Source organism: Triplophysa dalaica, chromosome 1 (assembly GCF_015846415.1).
Source record: "Triplophysa dalaica isolate WHDGS20190420 chromosome 1, ASM1584641v1, whole genome shotgun sequence".
NCBI lineage: Eukaryota > Metazoa > Chordata > Actinopteri > Cypriniformes > Nemacheilidae > Triplophysa > Triplophysa dalaica.
In genome coordinates, this window is record NC_079542.1 from 31,216,776 (window position 1) to 31,234,251 (window position 17,476).

At 36.2% G+C, this 17,476-nt stretch overlaps 1 protein-coding gene across 1 annotated transcript; it reads right to left on the minus strand.

The window, feature by feature from the left end:
- Positions 1-1,231: 1,231 nt before the first annotated feature.
- Positions 1,232-15,681, minus strand: mef2ab (myocyte enhancer factor 2ab). The gene is made up of 11 exons (XM_056743106.1): positions 15,580-15,681; positions 10,511-10,616; positions 9,746-9,927; positions 6,981-7,184; positions 4,144-4,278; positions 3,890-4,067; positions 3,754-3,812; positions 3,517-3,678; positions 2,744-2,861; positions 2,530-2,656; positions 1,232-2,242 (listed from the first exon to the last, which is right to left on the minus strand). The coding sequence occupies exons 3-11, from the start codon at positions 9,797-9,799 to the stop codon at positions 1,918-1,920; spliced, it is 1,362 nt and encodes a 453-aa protein (XP_056599084.1). The 5' UTR covers positions 9,800-9,927; positions 10,511-10,616; positions 15,580-15,681; the 3' UTR covers positions 1,232-1,917.
- Positions 15,682-17,476: the final 1,795 nt, after the last annotated feature.

The window sequence follows — 17,476 nt, forward strand, 5'->3', positions numbered from 1 at the left end:
AATAAGTGACAGGCAGAGAGGTGAGTAATATGATGTTTATTGCCATTTCCTATGCTGTATAAGCAACAAAGGTGTCTCAGAAGTTTGATTTTGTTGAATTTGAAAATGAGGCAAGAGTTGTACGGATTGTATTGGCATCTTTAAAAAAATCTTTTACATGGCATTTTGAGGCCAAGGTGAAGAACAGCTGCAAGATAAACCATGGCATTAGCAAATCATCTAGTACAGGCAAACCTCTCAAGAAGTCTTCAACAGCAAAAATTGAAAACGCTACATTTGCTCTTGATCGTCACAATTGAGTTATGGTACAAACACGATACAATTACAATATTCCTATTACATTCGGACTGAATAAAGAATATAAAAGACACTATAAAAGACATTTAATTATGCTTCATATATATTTTAAATACTCGTGTAATCAGAATTTCTAAAGTCACTTTACAATATTTACATTGTGTAGAGTTCATCAAACATCTAATTCACAACTAAACCATGATACTTACCGAGGAGTGTGATAGTCTCTTACACGGATATTGTGGTTTTTTTACTTCACATGAAATCAAAATCTTCCCTTAGATCTGTAACCTTTGGTTAAAAATAAACAAAACCACATACTGAGCATTAAAAAATTCTGCTAAATAAATTACACAATGGTTGAGGTGTGCGATTTCGTTGGAAATGTCGTTTTAACGTTATTTGATTTCAATCCATGAATGGATAAGTAAAGTAACCTAAAATTCTATGTTTCAAACAGAGATGGCGATAGAGAGGCGAAGGAGATGGATTCCAGCTATAACTGAAATGTTAAATTTGGCTTTCTTAATGCACATTCCTGGTCTTAATGTGCACTATTTGCCCGTGCACTTTATTCCAAAGAAGAATTTATTTAGTTATCCCATAGTGTTTGTAGTTATTGTTACTATTTTGTTTCATGCAGAAATACATCACATTATAAAAGTAAAATAGATAACAAACATTTCATCATGTTTTTCCTACAAAATAGTAATAATAAATTTAAACTGCGGTATTGCCAAGTTTAAAGGAGCAATGTGGAGATTTTACCGGCACCTAGTTGTGAATTACAACCAACGCCTCACTCCCCCCTTTCGAAGCACTATGGTGGCTGACACAGAGTAAAGAAGTCATTGCGTTTCCAAGCTTCTGTCGAAGGAGATAACGTACGAAACGCACTCTGTAGAGCAGTTTGTCCGTTTAGGGCTTCTATAGAAACAACATGGCAAATTCCATGTAAGGGGAACCGCTGCGTATGCAGATAGAAATTACTCATTCTAAGCTGATAAAAACATGACGCTTCATTATGTAAGGTCTTTATGCACCTCTAAAGACATAGTTATGTATATTATATTGCAATTCTGTCAAAAGATCTTCCAAAAAATTACACACAGCACCTTTAAGTGACAGCTGATGAAACCAATCCAGTATCGTCAAACTTAGCGGAACTAAAAGTGTCATTTGAAGTTCGCCAGTTGATATATACCTGAAGTTCACCTGAAAGTTACCTGTAAGTAACCATGCCATACATTTTCTATTTTATCAGCTGTTAGTTCTCATAAAACTTCATAACTAGGAAATCAACTCAAACACGCTGAGAAACAGTTAGTGTCAGTCAATATAATTATGTTGCTCTGATAAAGGAATCACAAGATAAAATTATACATTTGGCTTGTAAATAATACGACAAGCTAAAGTTACAGACACTGAATAATTTAGTTTGTTTACCCTGTTACCAGTATACAATTACGTGAACCGTCTTAGTATTTCCTCTTCAAAGAAACATCAGTTTTTAACGAATGTGTCTTCACATTATTTGCTGCACAACGCAGGATACAACAGCAGCGCCCATATTTGCAACACAAAAACTTAATTTATTGTTACTTCGAAGCAGTCTTGGTCTTAAGTCACCCAGCTGTCAGTTCGCATGCGTTTGAATGATGGGTCATCCTGGTCTTCCGTACCTGGCGATGATCTACTCCCATGTCTCTGGGTCACAGTAACTGGGAGAGAGTCCACCCGCTGGTCCTCACGGTCGCTACCCTCGTATGAACTGCCAGAGGAGCTGAAGCTGTCTGCAGGAGAACGTCCTAATTCCTGTGTGGTGTCGGGAAGAGGCACGATGTGGATGTTGGGGTACAGCGAGTGGGCATGTTCTCTGGGTGGAGAGGTTGGCTCTGATTTGATGATGATGGAGTTTGAATCGAAGGGTTGTGGATGTGTGGTTCTGAAGATGAGAAGGATGTGCATCACATCAATTCCAAAAATAAAAGTTCTTCGCTAATTTATTTGATTTTTAATCCCTCTCCTTTAAAGAACGAGTTTACTGATTTTTTTTATTTAAATGTATTTACACCCAGAATGGGATGACTGCCTTTACTCAAACACGACTGTCGAAACATCATATTTTTTATACTACACGTGGCCAAAAGAATTTAGGATAACAATATTATCGCAATATCTATGAAAATGTCAATGGTTGTGTAGATGGCCGAGTGACATTATGTATCTCACCTTTGAGTACTGAACCCTGTTTGAACCGACTGACAATGTTCCCATGATGACTCTGGACCTGACGTGATACACTCTGGTGAACTGAAGCCATGTAAAGTACTTGGTTCTGCACTGTTCAGGGCAAAATCTAAAAGAAATGAAACAGTCGTAGTTTCAGGTAAATGATTACCAGTTGTTGAGCTGTCCGACAGGATCTGGGATGTGGTTTATAGACCTGTATCATAAGATGAGGTCATGGCTGAGTAAACAAGGCCCTGGGGATGCAGACTTGGGGTTGCCACGGAAACCACTGGCGTGCTGAGTGATTGGTTGGATTGGGGGCTGTTTACTCTCTGAGGTTTAATAAAGAAAGAGAGTGGTAAGAGAAAACAAATCGATTTGTGTAGAAAATAAATATAAAGGTAAAAAGTGACTGTGCAGTTTTCAAAGTCTGAGCTAATAAAATGAGTATGAGATTTAAAAGATAAACTGTAATATACAAATACAACTGTAATATACTTCAGTACAAGTTGTGTAAGAAGAGAATAAAAATGAATAACATTAACAACATACATTTAAACAAAATAATTTAAGATTTATGTTTGGCTGAAGTTCATCATTCAACCACTAGAGGGACACACAACATATGGATGGGACTAATGTGTGTGCTCAATTTGAAACAGCAGGGTTCCTCAAATCTTACCCTGGAGGTACGGAGCACTGCAGAGTTTAGCTCCAACCCCAACAGCCTACCTGTGATTTTCTAGCGATCCAGAACACCTTGATTTGCTTGCTCAGGTGTGTTTGATCAGGGCTGGAGCAAAACTCTCAAGGGTACCTCAAGGGTGAGGAACCCTGTGATACAGTGCAGCAAATTTTAATAAAAAGTTTTTTAGTAAATAAATTATCCAAACCAATATACCAAATGTTAATCACTCCAGAACGTTCCTGAAAAGGCATTTCGCCATGGCATGATTTTTGTAACGAGAGATGACGGTGTAAACTGACCCCTGGAGAGCCGCTGCGAACAGGAGGGATGCGTACTTTCAGCTCAGGTCTTCGGCCCGTCAGCAATGAAGATTTTTGCTGTACGGCTCTTCCTTCAGAACTACCGATGGAGCCGTTTGCTGAATACAAAAAGTAGAGACTGGTGCTGAGTTGGATGAAACTCTAAAACATCAATGGGTCATTTTCTGTGTTGCCTGACAAGATGCCACATGCCATCTTTTTTCCTTTCAAACTTACCCACAGGGGGGAGTGAACACCATTTGGAGATGTGGCAACGGAGGAGGTCGGCACACCATCTGATAAAAAAAGTAATAAAAATGAAAACATACAGTACAATAAAACAAACAGAACTGCCAATGATATAGATACTAACCCAGGACAGGGGCAGAATCAGTGTTCTGGAGACCACTAGAGGACAGGGACAGTACACCCGTCCCGCTGAGAGACGCCGGGGTGTCCAGTGAGCTGTCCGTACTGTAGGAGAGTGAAGCCGGGTTGCTAACGGGCAAAGTGATGGGCAGACAGAAAGTCTGCTGGCCTAAAACAGCCGGCTGGTTGAAACAGAGAAGCCAAGATAAAACAAACGGTTGTGAGGTGAACAATAAGGAATTAAAGATCTCTGCTTACGATTTTATGATTTCTCATCATATTGTCAAACTCTTCGTTGATCTTCTGATATTTCTCTTCTGTGTGAGGGGTGATGACATATGAAGTGTCCGGGTCTGGGCTTTCACAGCCTCTCTGTTCCTTCTTGTTTAACACCTGAAGTGAGGAGCAGAGAATGATACAACGTGACCGTACCTCTAGTCTGGATACTGATGGACATTGGAAGGTAGTACTAGTAAAACTAAAAGTGTTGATAAGTTTCTGTTCATTGTATCTAATAAAGTCAAATAAAATATTGTCATTAAATATTATCATAATAATATAATAATATTAATTAATACAGTTATAATGTAATAACAATTATATTTCTTCTTTTTAATTACATTATATTAACAGAAGAAAATTAACTAAAACGGAAAAAAATATATTTACAGTTGTAATAACAAATTATACACAAAATAATGAAATGTCAAAAGAACAAAGCTGATTAAAATTTAACCAATATTAACATAAAAAGTTAAAATATAAAAATAAAACCTAATTTTAAATTTTAACGTAACCGAAAGGGAAACCAAGCTATAATACTGTATAACAATAACTCAATCAAAATAAATTTACTGTAGTAGATACAATTATGACTTCAGGACAAGAGGTTTGTGAATCGTATCCTGAACAAAGTCTTATTAATCTCGTGTGAAATATATTTAGACTTCATTCTTTTAGAGAAGAATATATCACATTCACAATGGCAATGCCAATCAGAGCTTACATTTTATTGCTTGCCAATACAGAGCACATTGTTGAGCTATATCTGGTAATATGAAGGTATGCTTCATATAAATGCTTGGATTCAGAATCACATTCCTGGTGCACGCAGGTCATTTTCATTCATGCATGCTAATCGCAACAGACAGACGATAGTGCTAAACCTTTGACTGATAATATTTCCGGTCTCTGAGTATGAATGTAAGATATAACTGTGTCCTTATTTTTAGCTACAACCAATTAGCAGCATTTCCAGTAAATCTGTCCACGTGCCTTTAGCAACAACATATAGCTACAGAATGATGAATAATCAGTTTTCTCTAAAGGCCCATGAAAGCTCTTACTCAAGGTTTGGTAGCTTTGTGGTCATCCATATGCAAAATAAATGTGCCATGTATGGTTCCATAAAGAACCTTTGACATTCGTAGAACCATGTGCTTCTTGTTAAAAGGTGTTTTAGTCTATAAGAAGGTATGAATGGAACGGCTCTTTGGGGATTCAAAATGGTTCTTTTATGGCATCGCTGTGACAAACCTTTTGGAGTGCCTTTAATTGTATTTTATATTGCTCCTAATGATAACATTAGCAGCTCTACATATTTATAGTCCTTCTCTTCTGGAAAAAAGATTCAAAAGATTGATGATTCACCGCTTGCTTATTACAAGAGAATAGCAATTGTACGTTAGTGTTTGGTAACGAAATCCAATTAAATATTTTTAAAACAATGTTCTGCGCAAACTAACTGTTTGCAAAACATAAATACAAGAAAATAAAAATGTATAACTAATTTCATGTTTTTTTTAGACATTCACAGTCAACCAATGACACCTCATGCAATTTTGTGCAGGTTCTGTTTTGGGGTATCATAGAGAAAAAAAAGGTGACCTAAAAGATGATTATATTTGTTGATGTATAATGTAATGCAATAAATGTATTTTATCAGCACGTACAGTTTCCAACAGATGAAAATAATGCCACTGCAAATTGTAAATTGAAGAATAAGCTCAGTTAGCTTCATATACTGAAATGCATTTGGAGATGCACATGTTATTCGAGTGTGTGTCTCAGAGAAGACAGTGATCTACAATTACACCGGCTAGCGCGGTCCAAATGCGGCTCTTCTCTCTGCTAACTGTATTACAGAGGCAGTAAATGCAGACTGCACACCCAGATGCTGCTGGCACTATATGCATTAGTGTAATTTATCAAGGGCTGACTCTGTGATATCCGGTCAGGTGCAGGCCCACATGCAATCTGCACGCCTTTACTGCCTAGATTCATTTGGTAAATAATTTGGATTATGGGAAATTTGACAAGAAATGTTCATATAAAAAAATATGGACTTTGAATTGCAGACTTGACAAATCTGAGCTCAGTTTGTGATATTGTTAAGATCTCTTCTGAAACTTTAGGTTCAAGATGAGCCCTTTTAGTGTCAGCAGCAAAAGTTCCGCAGGGAAGATGTAAATTTGTAGCCAAACCCACAAGTGAGCACCGCACTGGTTAATTAGAAAGCCTAAATCTCTTTCCCATAGACTTTTGGAAGATTGTAAAAAATATAAGCTCTGTGATTAACAAAGCTTTATAATATTTAATATAATTTTTACAATTGAACATACTATTTATGAATTTGGAAGCCGAAATACAATCACCAGAAGTAGAAAGCTAACAGGTTATAAACAGACAACACAATGGTTGCTCAACATCAAAGACATCACCACCACACTCTAAAATATATTTATATAACATATTTATATGTTATGTGTGAACTTTATTCACAGTCCCCTACTGTGTTCGGACAGATATCTTGTCTGTGATATTTCTTTTACATGGACCGACCTGGCCCAAAATTTGAAGTTTCAAGACCACTACTTATTAGAAATCTGTGATCAATACGACAATTTTCTTTAAAATATCACTTTTTAAATGAAGCAAAGGTTTCAATTAGTCTTTACAAACAACCCATGTAATACCGGAAAGTAAATCAGAGCAAATAACTAATTGAGATTGATGCTGTAACAAAATAAGATAAGTAGAAAAATGTATTATTCTGCTTTTGAATTTAACAGCTTTTTAAACGTGTAGCCACTTACTTTCACGATATCAGAGTTGGTTCTGCTCTCATGGGGCTCATTGTATTCGGTGTACTTGAGTAACACCTTGTCCATGTCCGTGCTGGCGTACTGGAAGAGCTTATTGGAACTGTTGAAGATTATCAGGGCTATTTCACAGTCACACAAAACACTGAGCTCGTACGCCTTCTTCATCAGACCGAACTTTCTCTTTGTGAAAGTTACCTAAAAAAAAACACATGCCTTCATAAGCTTATAAATAATGCTATTATATACAATGATAAAAAAACAAAAAATGCATAATGAAAATTGTTTAAAGGCATCAAATTAATCAAACCAATAAGCTTTTTGATGCTAATGGCATGCTCATATTGAGCAATATATATTTTTACATTGCACTCCTGAGCAGTGGATCCGGGGGGCCGAAGAAGGACGTCTAATATATAGATGGGATTTATTGGCATTTCATAAAATATAGAAATTTATCACAGATTGTATGCAATCAAACATCAGGAAAAATAAGACCGCCAACCAAAACAATTGATGTCCAGCATGTTCCAGTTCATAACTAAATATGTTTTTGGTTTAATTACAATTCAAGTTTTTTAATTAATATCGAAAAAAATATTTTTTATTTCAAAATAATGGTACTAGTTTAGTACATTTCCAAAAACCCATGGTACCTCTGTGATACTATATTGCAAGAGGAGGATCATAAATAGCATCAGAAAAACTCATTCTTTGCTTTGGCTTATCATAACTGTCAGGGTGGGCCGAGCTGTCAGGGTTGCCAGATCATCTCATGTTTTCTGCCAATTATCTGTTCTCCCGGAGGAATCCCACCACTTCACTGCTGACGACCAAATTCCTACAGCCGTGCATGTAACACTAACTAAGAACAAGCTTTTCTGCTGTCTGATGTCAATGTAACAGTGTAAAATCACGTTTTTACCGGGTAGCACGGTAATACCACGTGTCAGGGCATTGTTCCATGATTATCATGATAATATACCATAGTATTACAATGAAATTCTTAGAAGTACCTCAAGACTATGATGTTAATACCAAGGTATTTGAATATGATATTTATATAGTGGCATGAAATGTATCACTGGGTTACCATCTCATACAGTACCATGGTGTACAGGGTGTATTATAATCCTGTATTAATGATTCATTTCGGGAATTCATTTCTACAAATGTTTGTCTATGACTAAAACCATTTGTGTAAATTACTGATAAAAATACTCTATATGCCAAAATAATCTACCAGACAGGATGGGGTCTGTGACCCTGGTCTTAAAGTGTTAAATTAAGACCTTGGGTAAATTCAGGGCTGTCTATGTGGTTTTGTTTTGATTGATGACCATCAGATGTAGAGAGAGATTCTGTACAAGCCATCAGACGGTTAATGTGAGATGTGGAGCCCCGAACCGCCCAAATTACAGCGACCACACCGCACAGAGACAGACCCAGACAACAGCTCCTGTGTGAGAGGTGAGTCGACCTGAATCCACCCGACAAACCTGAAGTCTGTCTGAACGCTCATTAAACAAGTTTCAGAGGAATTCTGTGCTCCTGTGAGGTCATCTGAACAGACATAAATCATCTGGGCTAGGAATGAATGTGTTCTATAGGTCTCGGGAAATGAAAACTAATGGAAAAGAAATAGTGATGCCTTAGGTTTGATCTAGTTTTTAATTGAGGGGTTTGGGAATAATTTTGTTTCCGACTCAATTTATGTTTTTAAAACCCTCAATTTAGTAACAATTTAGTCCAAGTCAAGAACCTCAGATTCACAAAAATGTGTGAATGTAATATTTTTAGTTTTTAAGGTACCCTGATATTTTGTCCCATGAAGGTCAATTCAGACTGCAAACTCACAAGTAGCAAAGCATCACACCATCAAAAATGCAACTAGAATACTACAAATTATTAAAAGACTGTAACTTTTAAAAAAAGAAATTACATCCGGATTGCCAATCTGTATGTTGATGACAAGAGAGCAATGTTACAGATGTCTCATTAACATAATTTGTATGAAATTGTAACACATTATATACTGTGATATTTACATAGAAAAGAAAAGAAAACAATATTTACTTCCACTACAGTGTATAAAATTTTGCTATATAGTGGTGAGGTTGCGAATTGCAACCTAGGCTCACTCCACCCTCCCCCTCCCTTTTGATGCTCTATGGTGGCTGACACAGAACAAAAATGTCGTCATGTTTTTGCTTCTTTCCCCAAGGAGATAACGTATTTACAAAACACGCTCTGTAGAGAAGTTTGTTCCTTTAGGGCTACTGTAGAAACAACATGGCGCGTTCCTTGTAAGATGACCCGTGGTGTTTGTAGATAGAAATATCTCATTCTGATGTAATAAAAACATAACACTTCATTATGGTCTTTATGGATCTCTGAAGATAAAGTTATGTATGTCATGTTGCATTTCTGTCGATAGATCCTCCAAAAATTTATAATAACAATTCTTGTTTTTTAATGACGTAAATTAGACGACTTGGGCGGAGCATCCGCTAACTCCTCCCCTTCAACTGTCAGTATGTTACACACCACAAGCCAATCATTTTCTCCTTTGAAATTTATTTTTACTCGGAAATGTGTCAGAATATGGAAATGAAAAACGATCGCAACTTCCAGTTCATGGGGAGTTTAAAGCTAAACTGGCTATCGTTTGTCTCTCTACCACCATCTGCGTTTAAATCTTAAAATAGCTTGCATTTTTATTTTACTATCTTCATGTGAGTTTTGACCACAGTTCTCACCTGTCGGTTTCTCTCATCCATTATGCGTGTGATCTGGATCTTCTTTCTCCCCATCGTTCCCTTAGTTTTCACTTCGACAAACAAAATCGTCTTTATTCTCTAGTGATTATGAGAGATTATGGTTTGGTTTTATTGCATCGTAAGTAACCAATTCCCCTCCTCATTCTTCACCGTACTTTAACCTGTGAGTGACATAAGGAGAAATAAGGAAAGAAGGACAAAATATTTCATGAAAACTAACAGAGCTAAAATATCACAAAGAGAAATTGAAAATACGAGTAAATGATGACACACAGAGGTTTAGCATGCAACGATTCAGGTTTACCAGCCGTATTATTAAAGAAACGTTTTTGAAGCCATCCATTTTAGAGAGCTCTTTGTAATCTCATTTGCTGGATGGTGTACAATGCAGCGCAATGATACTAAAGCCACGGGATTACAGAGGGCAGGAAAAGTCACTGTGCAAAGTGTCTCCAAGTACAGTGATACAGGACAAATATTGGCACTTTGCTATAAAGTATCACAGTCCAAATCACGTCCAACATTAATTATCAAGCTGCCTTTAAAAGTCCAACATAAAGCATGCCATAATAAAACTTACCTTCAATAACCATCTAACAACAGGCCACGGCTTACTTTAAGAAATATTATACTTTGTCTTTTCTATTTAGAGTTACACAATTCAAATCCAAAAGAAGGACGACAATTTGCTTGTACTTATCCTTGGTTTGGAATTGTCTCAACGTATTAAAAAAACTGTCTCACCTCTTTTTTTTACTTATACTGGACGTCAGAACGTGGACCACCTTAGAAAATAGTTTTGAAGAATCTTGCATTAAGAATCATGCAGGTAGCCTGCAGGTCTTGAGATCTAAAAGAAGACAAAGGAACGACACCCTCATTCCTGCACTTTCACACCTTCCCGCTCATCTCTGCAGTTACCACGGCAACCGATGAGATGCCTAACATATGATCTATCAGCTGTCTAAGTGTAAAGACGCCTGTTTGAAAAGAGAGGAAACCTTCCGAATAGACAGAGAAAGAGACAATACTGTTTATTTTAGATGTTTTTTAACGATTCAAATCTAGTTTAAAATGAAAGAAGTATTTATTATACATTTTATTAATTAACTTATGAATATAAACTTTAGCTACAAGAGGCATTTGGTGAATTTCTATTGTTTTCCAGGTTTAATTGTAAGACTTATCATTGTAAGGCCTAATTATAAAAGAGAGCTTTATTTTGTACTGTCTGGAAACTATTAGTGCAATAAAAATTTGACTTGTGATAAATTTGACCAAATCGTCATATAATGTTTTGTAAAAATATTTCTTACAGACTTTGTTTGTCTAATTTTATACATTACTACATTATAGATTTTATATAAAGATGAACTGCATGATGATGTGTTGACATGGCAATTGTACAATAATCTCATCCAAGACTGTTTTATAATTTTTCCATCATAACAGAATGCTGACAAAGCCATGTTCACGTTCTGTTGGAAAAACATCTGGATTTGGGGGAATATATTTATTATAGGCTATTCCTTGTTGAAAAAATTTTTATACACCTGTTTTTGCTATTCTGTGTAATTGTTCATTTATGAACACTTAAGTGACAAGGAGGAAGAACCCACGCCAAAATGCCTCATTCCACATTAAACAAGGGATCCTGCCATGATTCTGCCACAAGATCAAGAAAGAAATGGCATGATGAGGCATTTGCATACGCATGTCCTAAATGTAAACACTATACTATACTGTACAACTTTGGAGGTGAAACAATCTTTTGAAACTCAATACTTTGCATCCAGTAGTTGGTATGTTTAGTGTCTGTCAAATAAAACACTTCCATAAAGTAATTTCTCAACATAATCTCAAGGAAATTGTAACTATTTTACAAGGTGGCTAATTTGTGAATTCATACGATCTTATTATTATGTTTTAGTACAATTTGATTTCGCACCAGTGATGTAAGGTGGGTTTGGGAAGGGGCTTCACTTTTGCTTTTTTTCTAATAATAGTAAGTTTTTGAATGATTCACATCATACACATTTAAACGAATTTGCCCCCTTATGAAAAATTAAGAATTCCTATGCGATTGTGTTGGAAAATGTGAGAGAAGGTTAAAATTTGCACACAAAATCATGGCAAAACGTGTTTATTAAATGTATTTATACATTTCATAAAATAACATTTTTAAAAATGATGAGTAAAAAGTAGCAGTAAGTAGTATGTTTGATAAATAAAATGTACTTATTGATTTAGAGTTTTGCGTTAATTAAATACTGTAGTGTTTTTAAAACTCATTAAACTGTACATTTTAGTGTACAGGTGCAAATACTTACTTTACAAGTTCCCAAAGTAAAATCTACATGCTCTCAAGTTTTGCTACAGATTTATCTTCTTATCTAGCAGTGAGGTGCAAATTGCAACCAAGGGCTCACTCCACCCCTTCCTTTCGAAGCACAACGGTGGCAGACCCAGGAAATGATGTTTCATGTTTTGGCTTTTTTGTCAAAGGAGATTAACGTATTTATGAAATGCACTCTGTAGAGCAGTTTATTTGTTAAGGGCTACTGTAGAAACAACATGGCGAATTCCATGCAATGGGACCTGTGGTGTATGTAGATAGAAATAGCTTATTCTAAGATAATAAAAACATAACGCTTATGTATTATCATCTCACATATTAAGCAGCTCAATTACCATAAACTTTTCATTGATGCATTTAACCCAATACGAATTTGCTGACTGTTGCCACAAACCATTTTCTTACAGACTTCTCACAGAAATTTCTGCAGTTCAGATCAGAAAAGTTTTTTCTTTTTGTTATTATTCTGTTAATTTCAGCAAAAACACAACTTCTTATTAATGTTATGACTATCATCCACAGAAGTATTGAACCCTTGCAAGGCTCCAGATTTAAAGCGATGGCTCTCCTTGACTTCATGTATGTTTCATGAGATCATTGAGCTCCCGCTCAAACGGTATAATCTTATATAGAAAATGAATAAGGGAATGAACTATATTTGCTAAAGGAAATCTAATAACCCAAAACATTTTGATGTGTTCACTGAATAGAGTCTTTAAATTACTGGTTGATCAAGAAGGGCCACAGCGCTCGCTGTCACATTTCCACAGGCAAGAGACGAGGTAGATAAAGGAACTGATGCTTACATTTCAGTGTGGAAGGGTAGAGGTTAGTCTCAAGTCTCTCTTGTAAGAAGGACAACAAGTTCCCAAATAAGCAACTACTTGGGTCTGATAGCATGATAACTACTTGCGAGAAGAACAGCAGGACGAGAAGAGGTGCCACTTATAGGCGTATAGCCGCCTAGTGGCCGGGCCCTAGCCTGAGTGATGGTCTCAACCACTGCCAGGGGTTACACACTCAGGATCTCCTCGTCCCTTCCAAGGGCCAGACATGGAGGTTCCAGAGGTCTGGCCTGGGATGCCACAACGTGCCCTTCGTCAGGATTCCATGTGTCCCAGGAGCCTCTGAAGTTGTTTAGGGGGACCGCTGACTGCTTGAAATGTTTCAGGCAGTTCAACACTGACTGAGTGCGTTATGTGGTCAGCCGCGCTGTCATGGAGACAGAGTTGAGTTCCATAGTGAGAAAGAGGATGCTTTGTACAGGGGAAAGCTTGCTCTTTTCTCGGTTGGTCTGTAGTCCCAATCGATCTAGGTGCCAGAGTACAAGGTTCCTGTGTGTACATAACAGATCTCGGGAGTGTGCCAAGATACTCTGATACTTATACAAGATACTTATTGGTGCATTCAAATTTGAATGCACCAATAGAATTTTTAAAACACAACAAGCGGTGCATTTTTACGAGTATGAGTACATGAGCTTAGTATCGGGACCGATACCGATACTTGTATTCTAACAGTGCATCCCTAATTTTAAATATTTTACTAAATTTACATTTAACATTTCCATTTATTCATTTGGCAGACGCTTTTATCCAAGTAGGAGAGCTAAACAGTACCATTAGTTTATAAGGCCATGCTACTAGGATGATTAAAGCTAGAGTAAGCAAAGGAGAGAACAACAACAACATTTGCCAGATTTGGTCGCAAATGACAAGCCGCTCATTTAACCAATACATAATTTATACATGTCCACTGGGAATTAAACCCATGACTTGGAGTTTCCAGCCCCATGACCTACCGGTTGAGCTGCATTTCTACTTGGCTACAGAAAAGACCAAGTCAACACAATACAATATAACACATGTTTACTGCCTGTCATGTATTAACTGTTTTCAGGCTGAGCTCATAAATAATACAGAAGAGAGGCCTCTAGTCCAGCGCCAACCTTCAAGCCACAGGTTTGGCTGCGATCACAGAATCTCAACAGTCAGTTTAATAAAGCACACGCATGTGCCTATTCAAATCTAATGTACAGCCTAGACGTCTTTACTTACAATCCACACATGCAATTTAATATGTCAAATGACAGGCAATAAGCTAATATTTAGAAACACTTAAACTTGATTTTTGAATTTATTGAGTGTCATTTCAGACAGCTGCTGAATCTGTTTAGCTTTGAACATGTGAGGTGGTCCGATAGCAGGCAGCCAGAGGTTTATGGCTTTGTTGTTGGACCTGACTCCAGGGAGACCCCACAGGAGTATACTGATTCCCTTGCAAAAAACATTACTGGGAAAGTCATAGAGCCCATTTGCTTTGACAATATAAATGTAGTCCAGTAATGTAGTGTGTAAGGTAGGTTAAATATGAAGTATGTACTACAATATGGACAAACCCAACCATTGATATAAGTTAACCAGGTCTGACCTACCCATGAAGGGTTGAAACAACAGCATTTTTAAAACATATGACACGTAGTGAAAGTGTACTCTTTACTTGTTTTCATGATTTCTGTGTCTAAGTAGGGAAGAATAAAAAATGTGTGACCCTATCATGGGTTGAAATAATCCAGCATTTTTACCCCTTAAGAAAATTAACCATGTTTTATTTGTGGTTCAAGTGTAGTAACCATGGATTTTTTGGTGCATTGATTACTTGGTGCAAAACCAAGTAGATCGTGGTTTTCTTGGTTTTCAAAACCATGGTTTTCTGTGATAACCATTTTTTATTACAGTAACCATGTTTTTTGTTTTTTACTATAGTAAAACCGCATGGTAAATTTTTGTACGGGACATTTAACAGATAGTGTTTATTAAAAATAGAATTCACACATTGTACATTCAGGGTTCCCAAACCTAAACTATTGCACCATACAGTGGTGTATTAATAAATGCAAATCAACAGAGAATAAGCCATGTGTTAACTCTCTACTACACATGATACTGTACAACATGCTAATTTTCATTAGATTACATTGCAATTAAGATCATTTTTTAAATCAATAAGCAAAAGCCATCTACTATTTTACCATCTTTAATAATGACTTTATGTATTATTGTGAAGAATTGACTCAGTGTGACGTCACAACAATGTACATAAATGAGATTACTTGACACAAATTGATCCCTTGCATACATACCATTTATGATGCTTTATTAAAGTTTATTTCAAGAACGTATTTAAATCGAATAGCACGCCTTTTATCTCGACGTAAATCTGTTCTTCTTTCACTTTTTATATCTTATTGTTTGCGTCATATTTCCGCCGTTTGTAGCCTATTTATATTTACTCTGTCAGAAAAAGGAGATTATCTGAAAACTGATGTTGAATAAAACGGTGGCAAGTGAATGTAAATTATAATTTGTCGGTGTAAATTTGTTGTGTAAGTTTAATTCTCCAGTAAGCCACGTTATATCCGAGAAATGCATAAGTGTAAATGTGTTCATTCACTTACCTTAGTCTGATGTCACTCGAGTAGAAGACAGAGGAGCAAAAAATGAGCGCAAACCAAGCGAACTGGTTTCAAACAGCGGGATGAAATCTGTTATAATCTCGTAGTCATCGCTTGACTCTTACACGAGCTCCGCTGAGATGTGAGGAGGCTCATCTGGAGCCCACAGCAGCTCCTCCCAGTCTCATACATCAGTGTCCTTCAGAGACCTTCCAGCCCACTTCACAAAAACACTTATTGATTCTGTCTCCTGTGTCAATGGTCGAACTGAGAAACATGACGTATTACACAGGGCTGGGTTTCAAGTCAGACACATAACAACACAATAACTAACAATAATACCAAATAATAATAACAATATTTATTATTAATAGTATGTTACATTAAAACATATTATTGTATTTACTATAGCAAACAGCAGGTCATTTTCTAGAGGCATACTATACTAGTACTTTTCACTTTCCACATCATGCCAATCACTACAATAATGTTAAAATGATAATAAATTCATTTTTAACTTTAAATTGTACATAATCTGTAACCTTAATATAAAACTAGTAAAGGCCATGAAAACATAATAATGCATAATAATAAAAAAGTGCAGCCACTATATTGGACTGGTTGAACGCAATTGAATAAAATAGAAAATAAACAGGGATTTCCTTATTAACAGTAGTTGTGTTTATGTTAAACAAATAGTAATATATTTATTTTATTATTTTGATAAATAATGATACAATTTTCTTGAAAATCTTTAATGTATCTATTTATAGGATATTACTATTTTGATAACATCAAAGGTTGTTGCTACACACTACACTGTTAACCCATAACCTGCTGTTTCTATAGTTACATATTGGAAACAATGTTGCCAGCTAGTTATTGTTGGTGTTTTACAGAAACTACTGCAATGACTGTTTGAAGATACATCATTAAAGTAATCTATTTACTCACTTAAGTCACACAGTCTTAGATGAACATTAAGTGTAAATAACAGATGAACACATGAACTCTTGTCAAGTTCTCACCGGAGGAGAATTAAACACAAACATCATTAACATCTTCACTTATTACAGACACCACATTAACTTTATTTCTGTCAATGTTAAAGTAAGTGTGATTTATTAAGATACATTTAGACACTTTACATACAAATCTCATCAATGGTGACAAACAATCATGAATTGTGCACAGTGAACGTTTTTTCACTATGCACCCAGCATGCATTGCAACATGAAGCAGTTCGGTTGATTTTAACCATTGTTAAGATTCATATGAATTGTGATGTCTTTGTGTGTATGACTCATTCTCGAAATTAGTCTTTTGTCTATGTATTGTGAGAGCACCTTCAGAAATTAAAATACTACACATTTTTCTTTCTGGTTCCCATCACTTCATCACAATTGTCCCACCATATGGTTAGTTTTAAGCATGATGTCATTTTCCAAAACAAACATGTTTGGGGCATACGGTCAGGAACAGTTTATTATAAAAATGAGAGCCAACAGTCCAACTAAAAGAAACAATGTTGACACTAATGGTGATTTTAAATCTATTTCAACCTCAATAAGATGTTTTTGTAGATGTGTGATCTACAGTAGCTAGCTGGCAATAGCGTTGGCAATATATTACTGTAGAAAAAGCAGGTAAGGGATAACAGTGCAGATGAATTGTCTACTACCATCCTTCAGAAATGTCTGGTGAGAAGATGAAGAGGCAGCAAGAGAAACTCTGTTGGCCTGCCGCTGGGAATATTGTGTCTGAGACAGGAAAATATATTACAATAAATGTTTCATTCAGTGTGATTTATGACACGTCTAAAGACAGCAGTCTGGATGTTTCAGGGACGTCAGATACATAGAACCTCTTTTGCAGACAGCAGTATAAAGAAAAGACACAA

What these genes read in the sequence shown, in the direction of transcription:
- mef2ab (XM_056743106.1), bottom strand. Translation starts at nt 9,799, where the DNA reads ATGGGGAGAAAGAAGATCCAGATCACACGCATAATGGATGAGAGAAAC. An exon ending in CCAACTCTGATATCGTGAAA is followed by an intron (nt 4,279 to 6,980) that starts GTAAGTGGCTAC and finishes TCCTCACTTCAG; the next exon opens with GTGTTAAACAAGAAGGAACA. An exon ending in TGATTCTGCCCCTGTCCTGG is followed by an intron (nt 3,813 to 3,889) that starts GTTAGTATCTAT and finishes TTTTTTTATCAG; the next exon opens with ATGGTGTGCCGACCTCCTCC.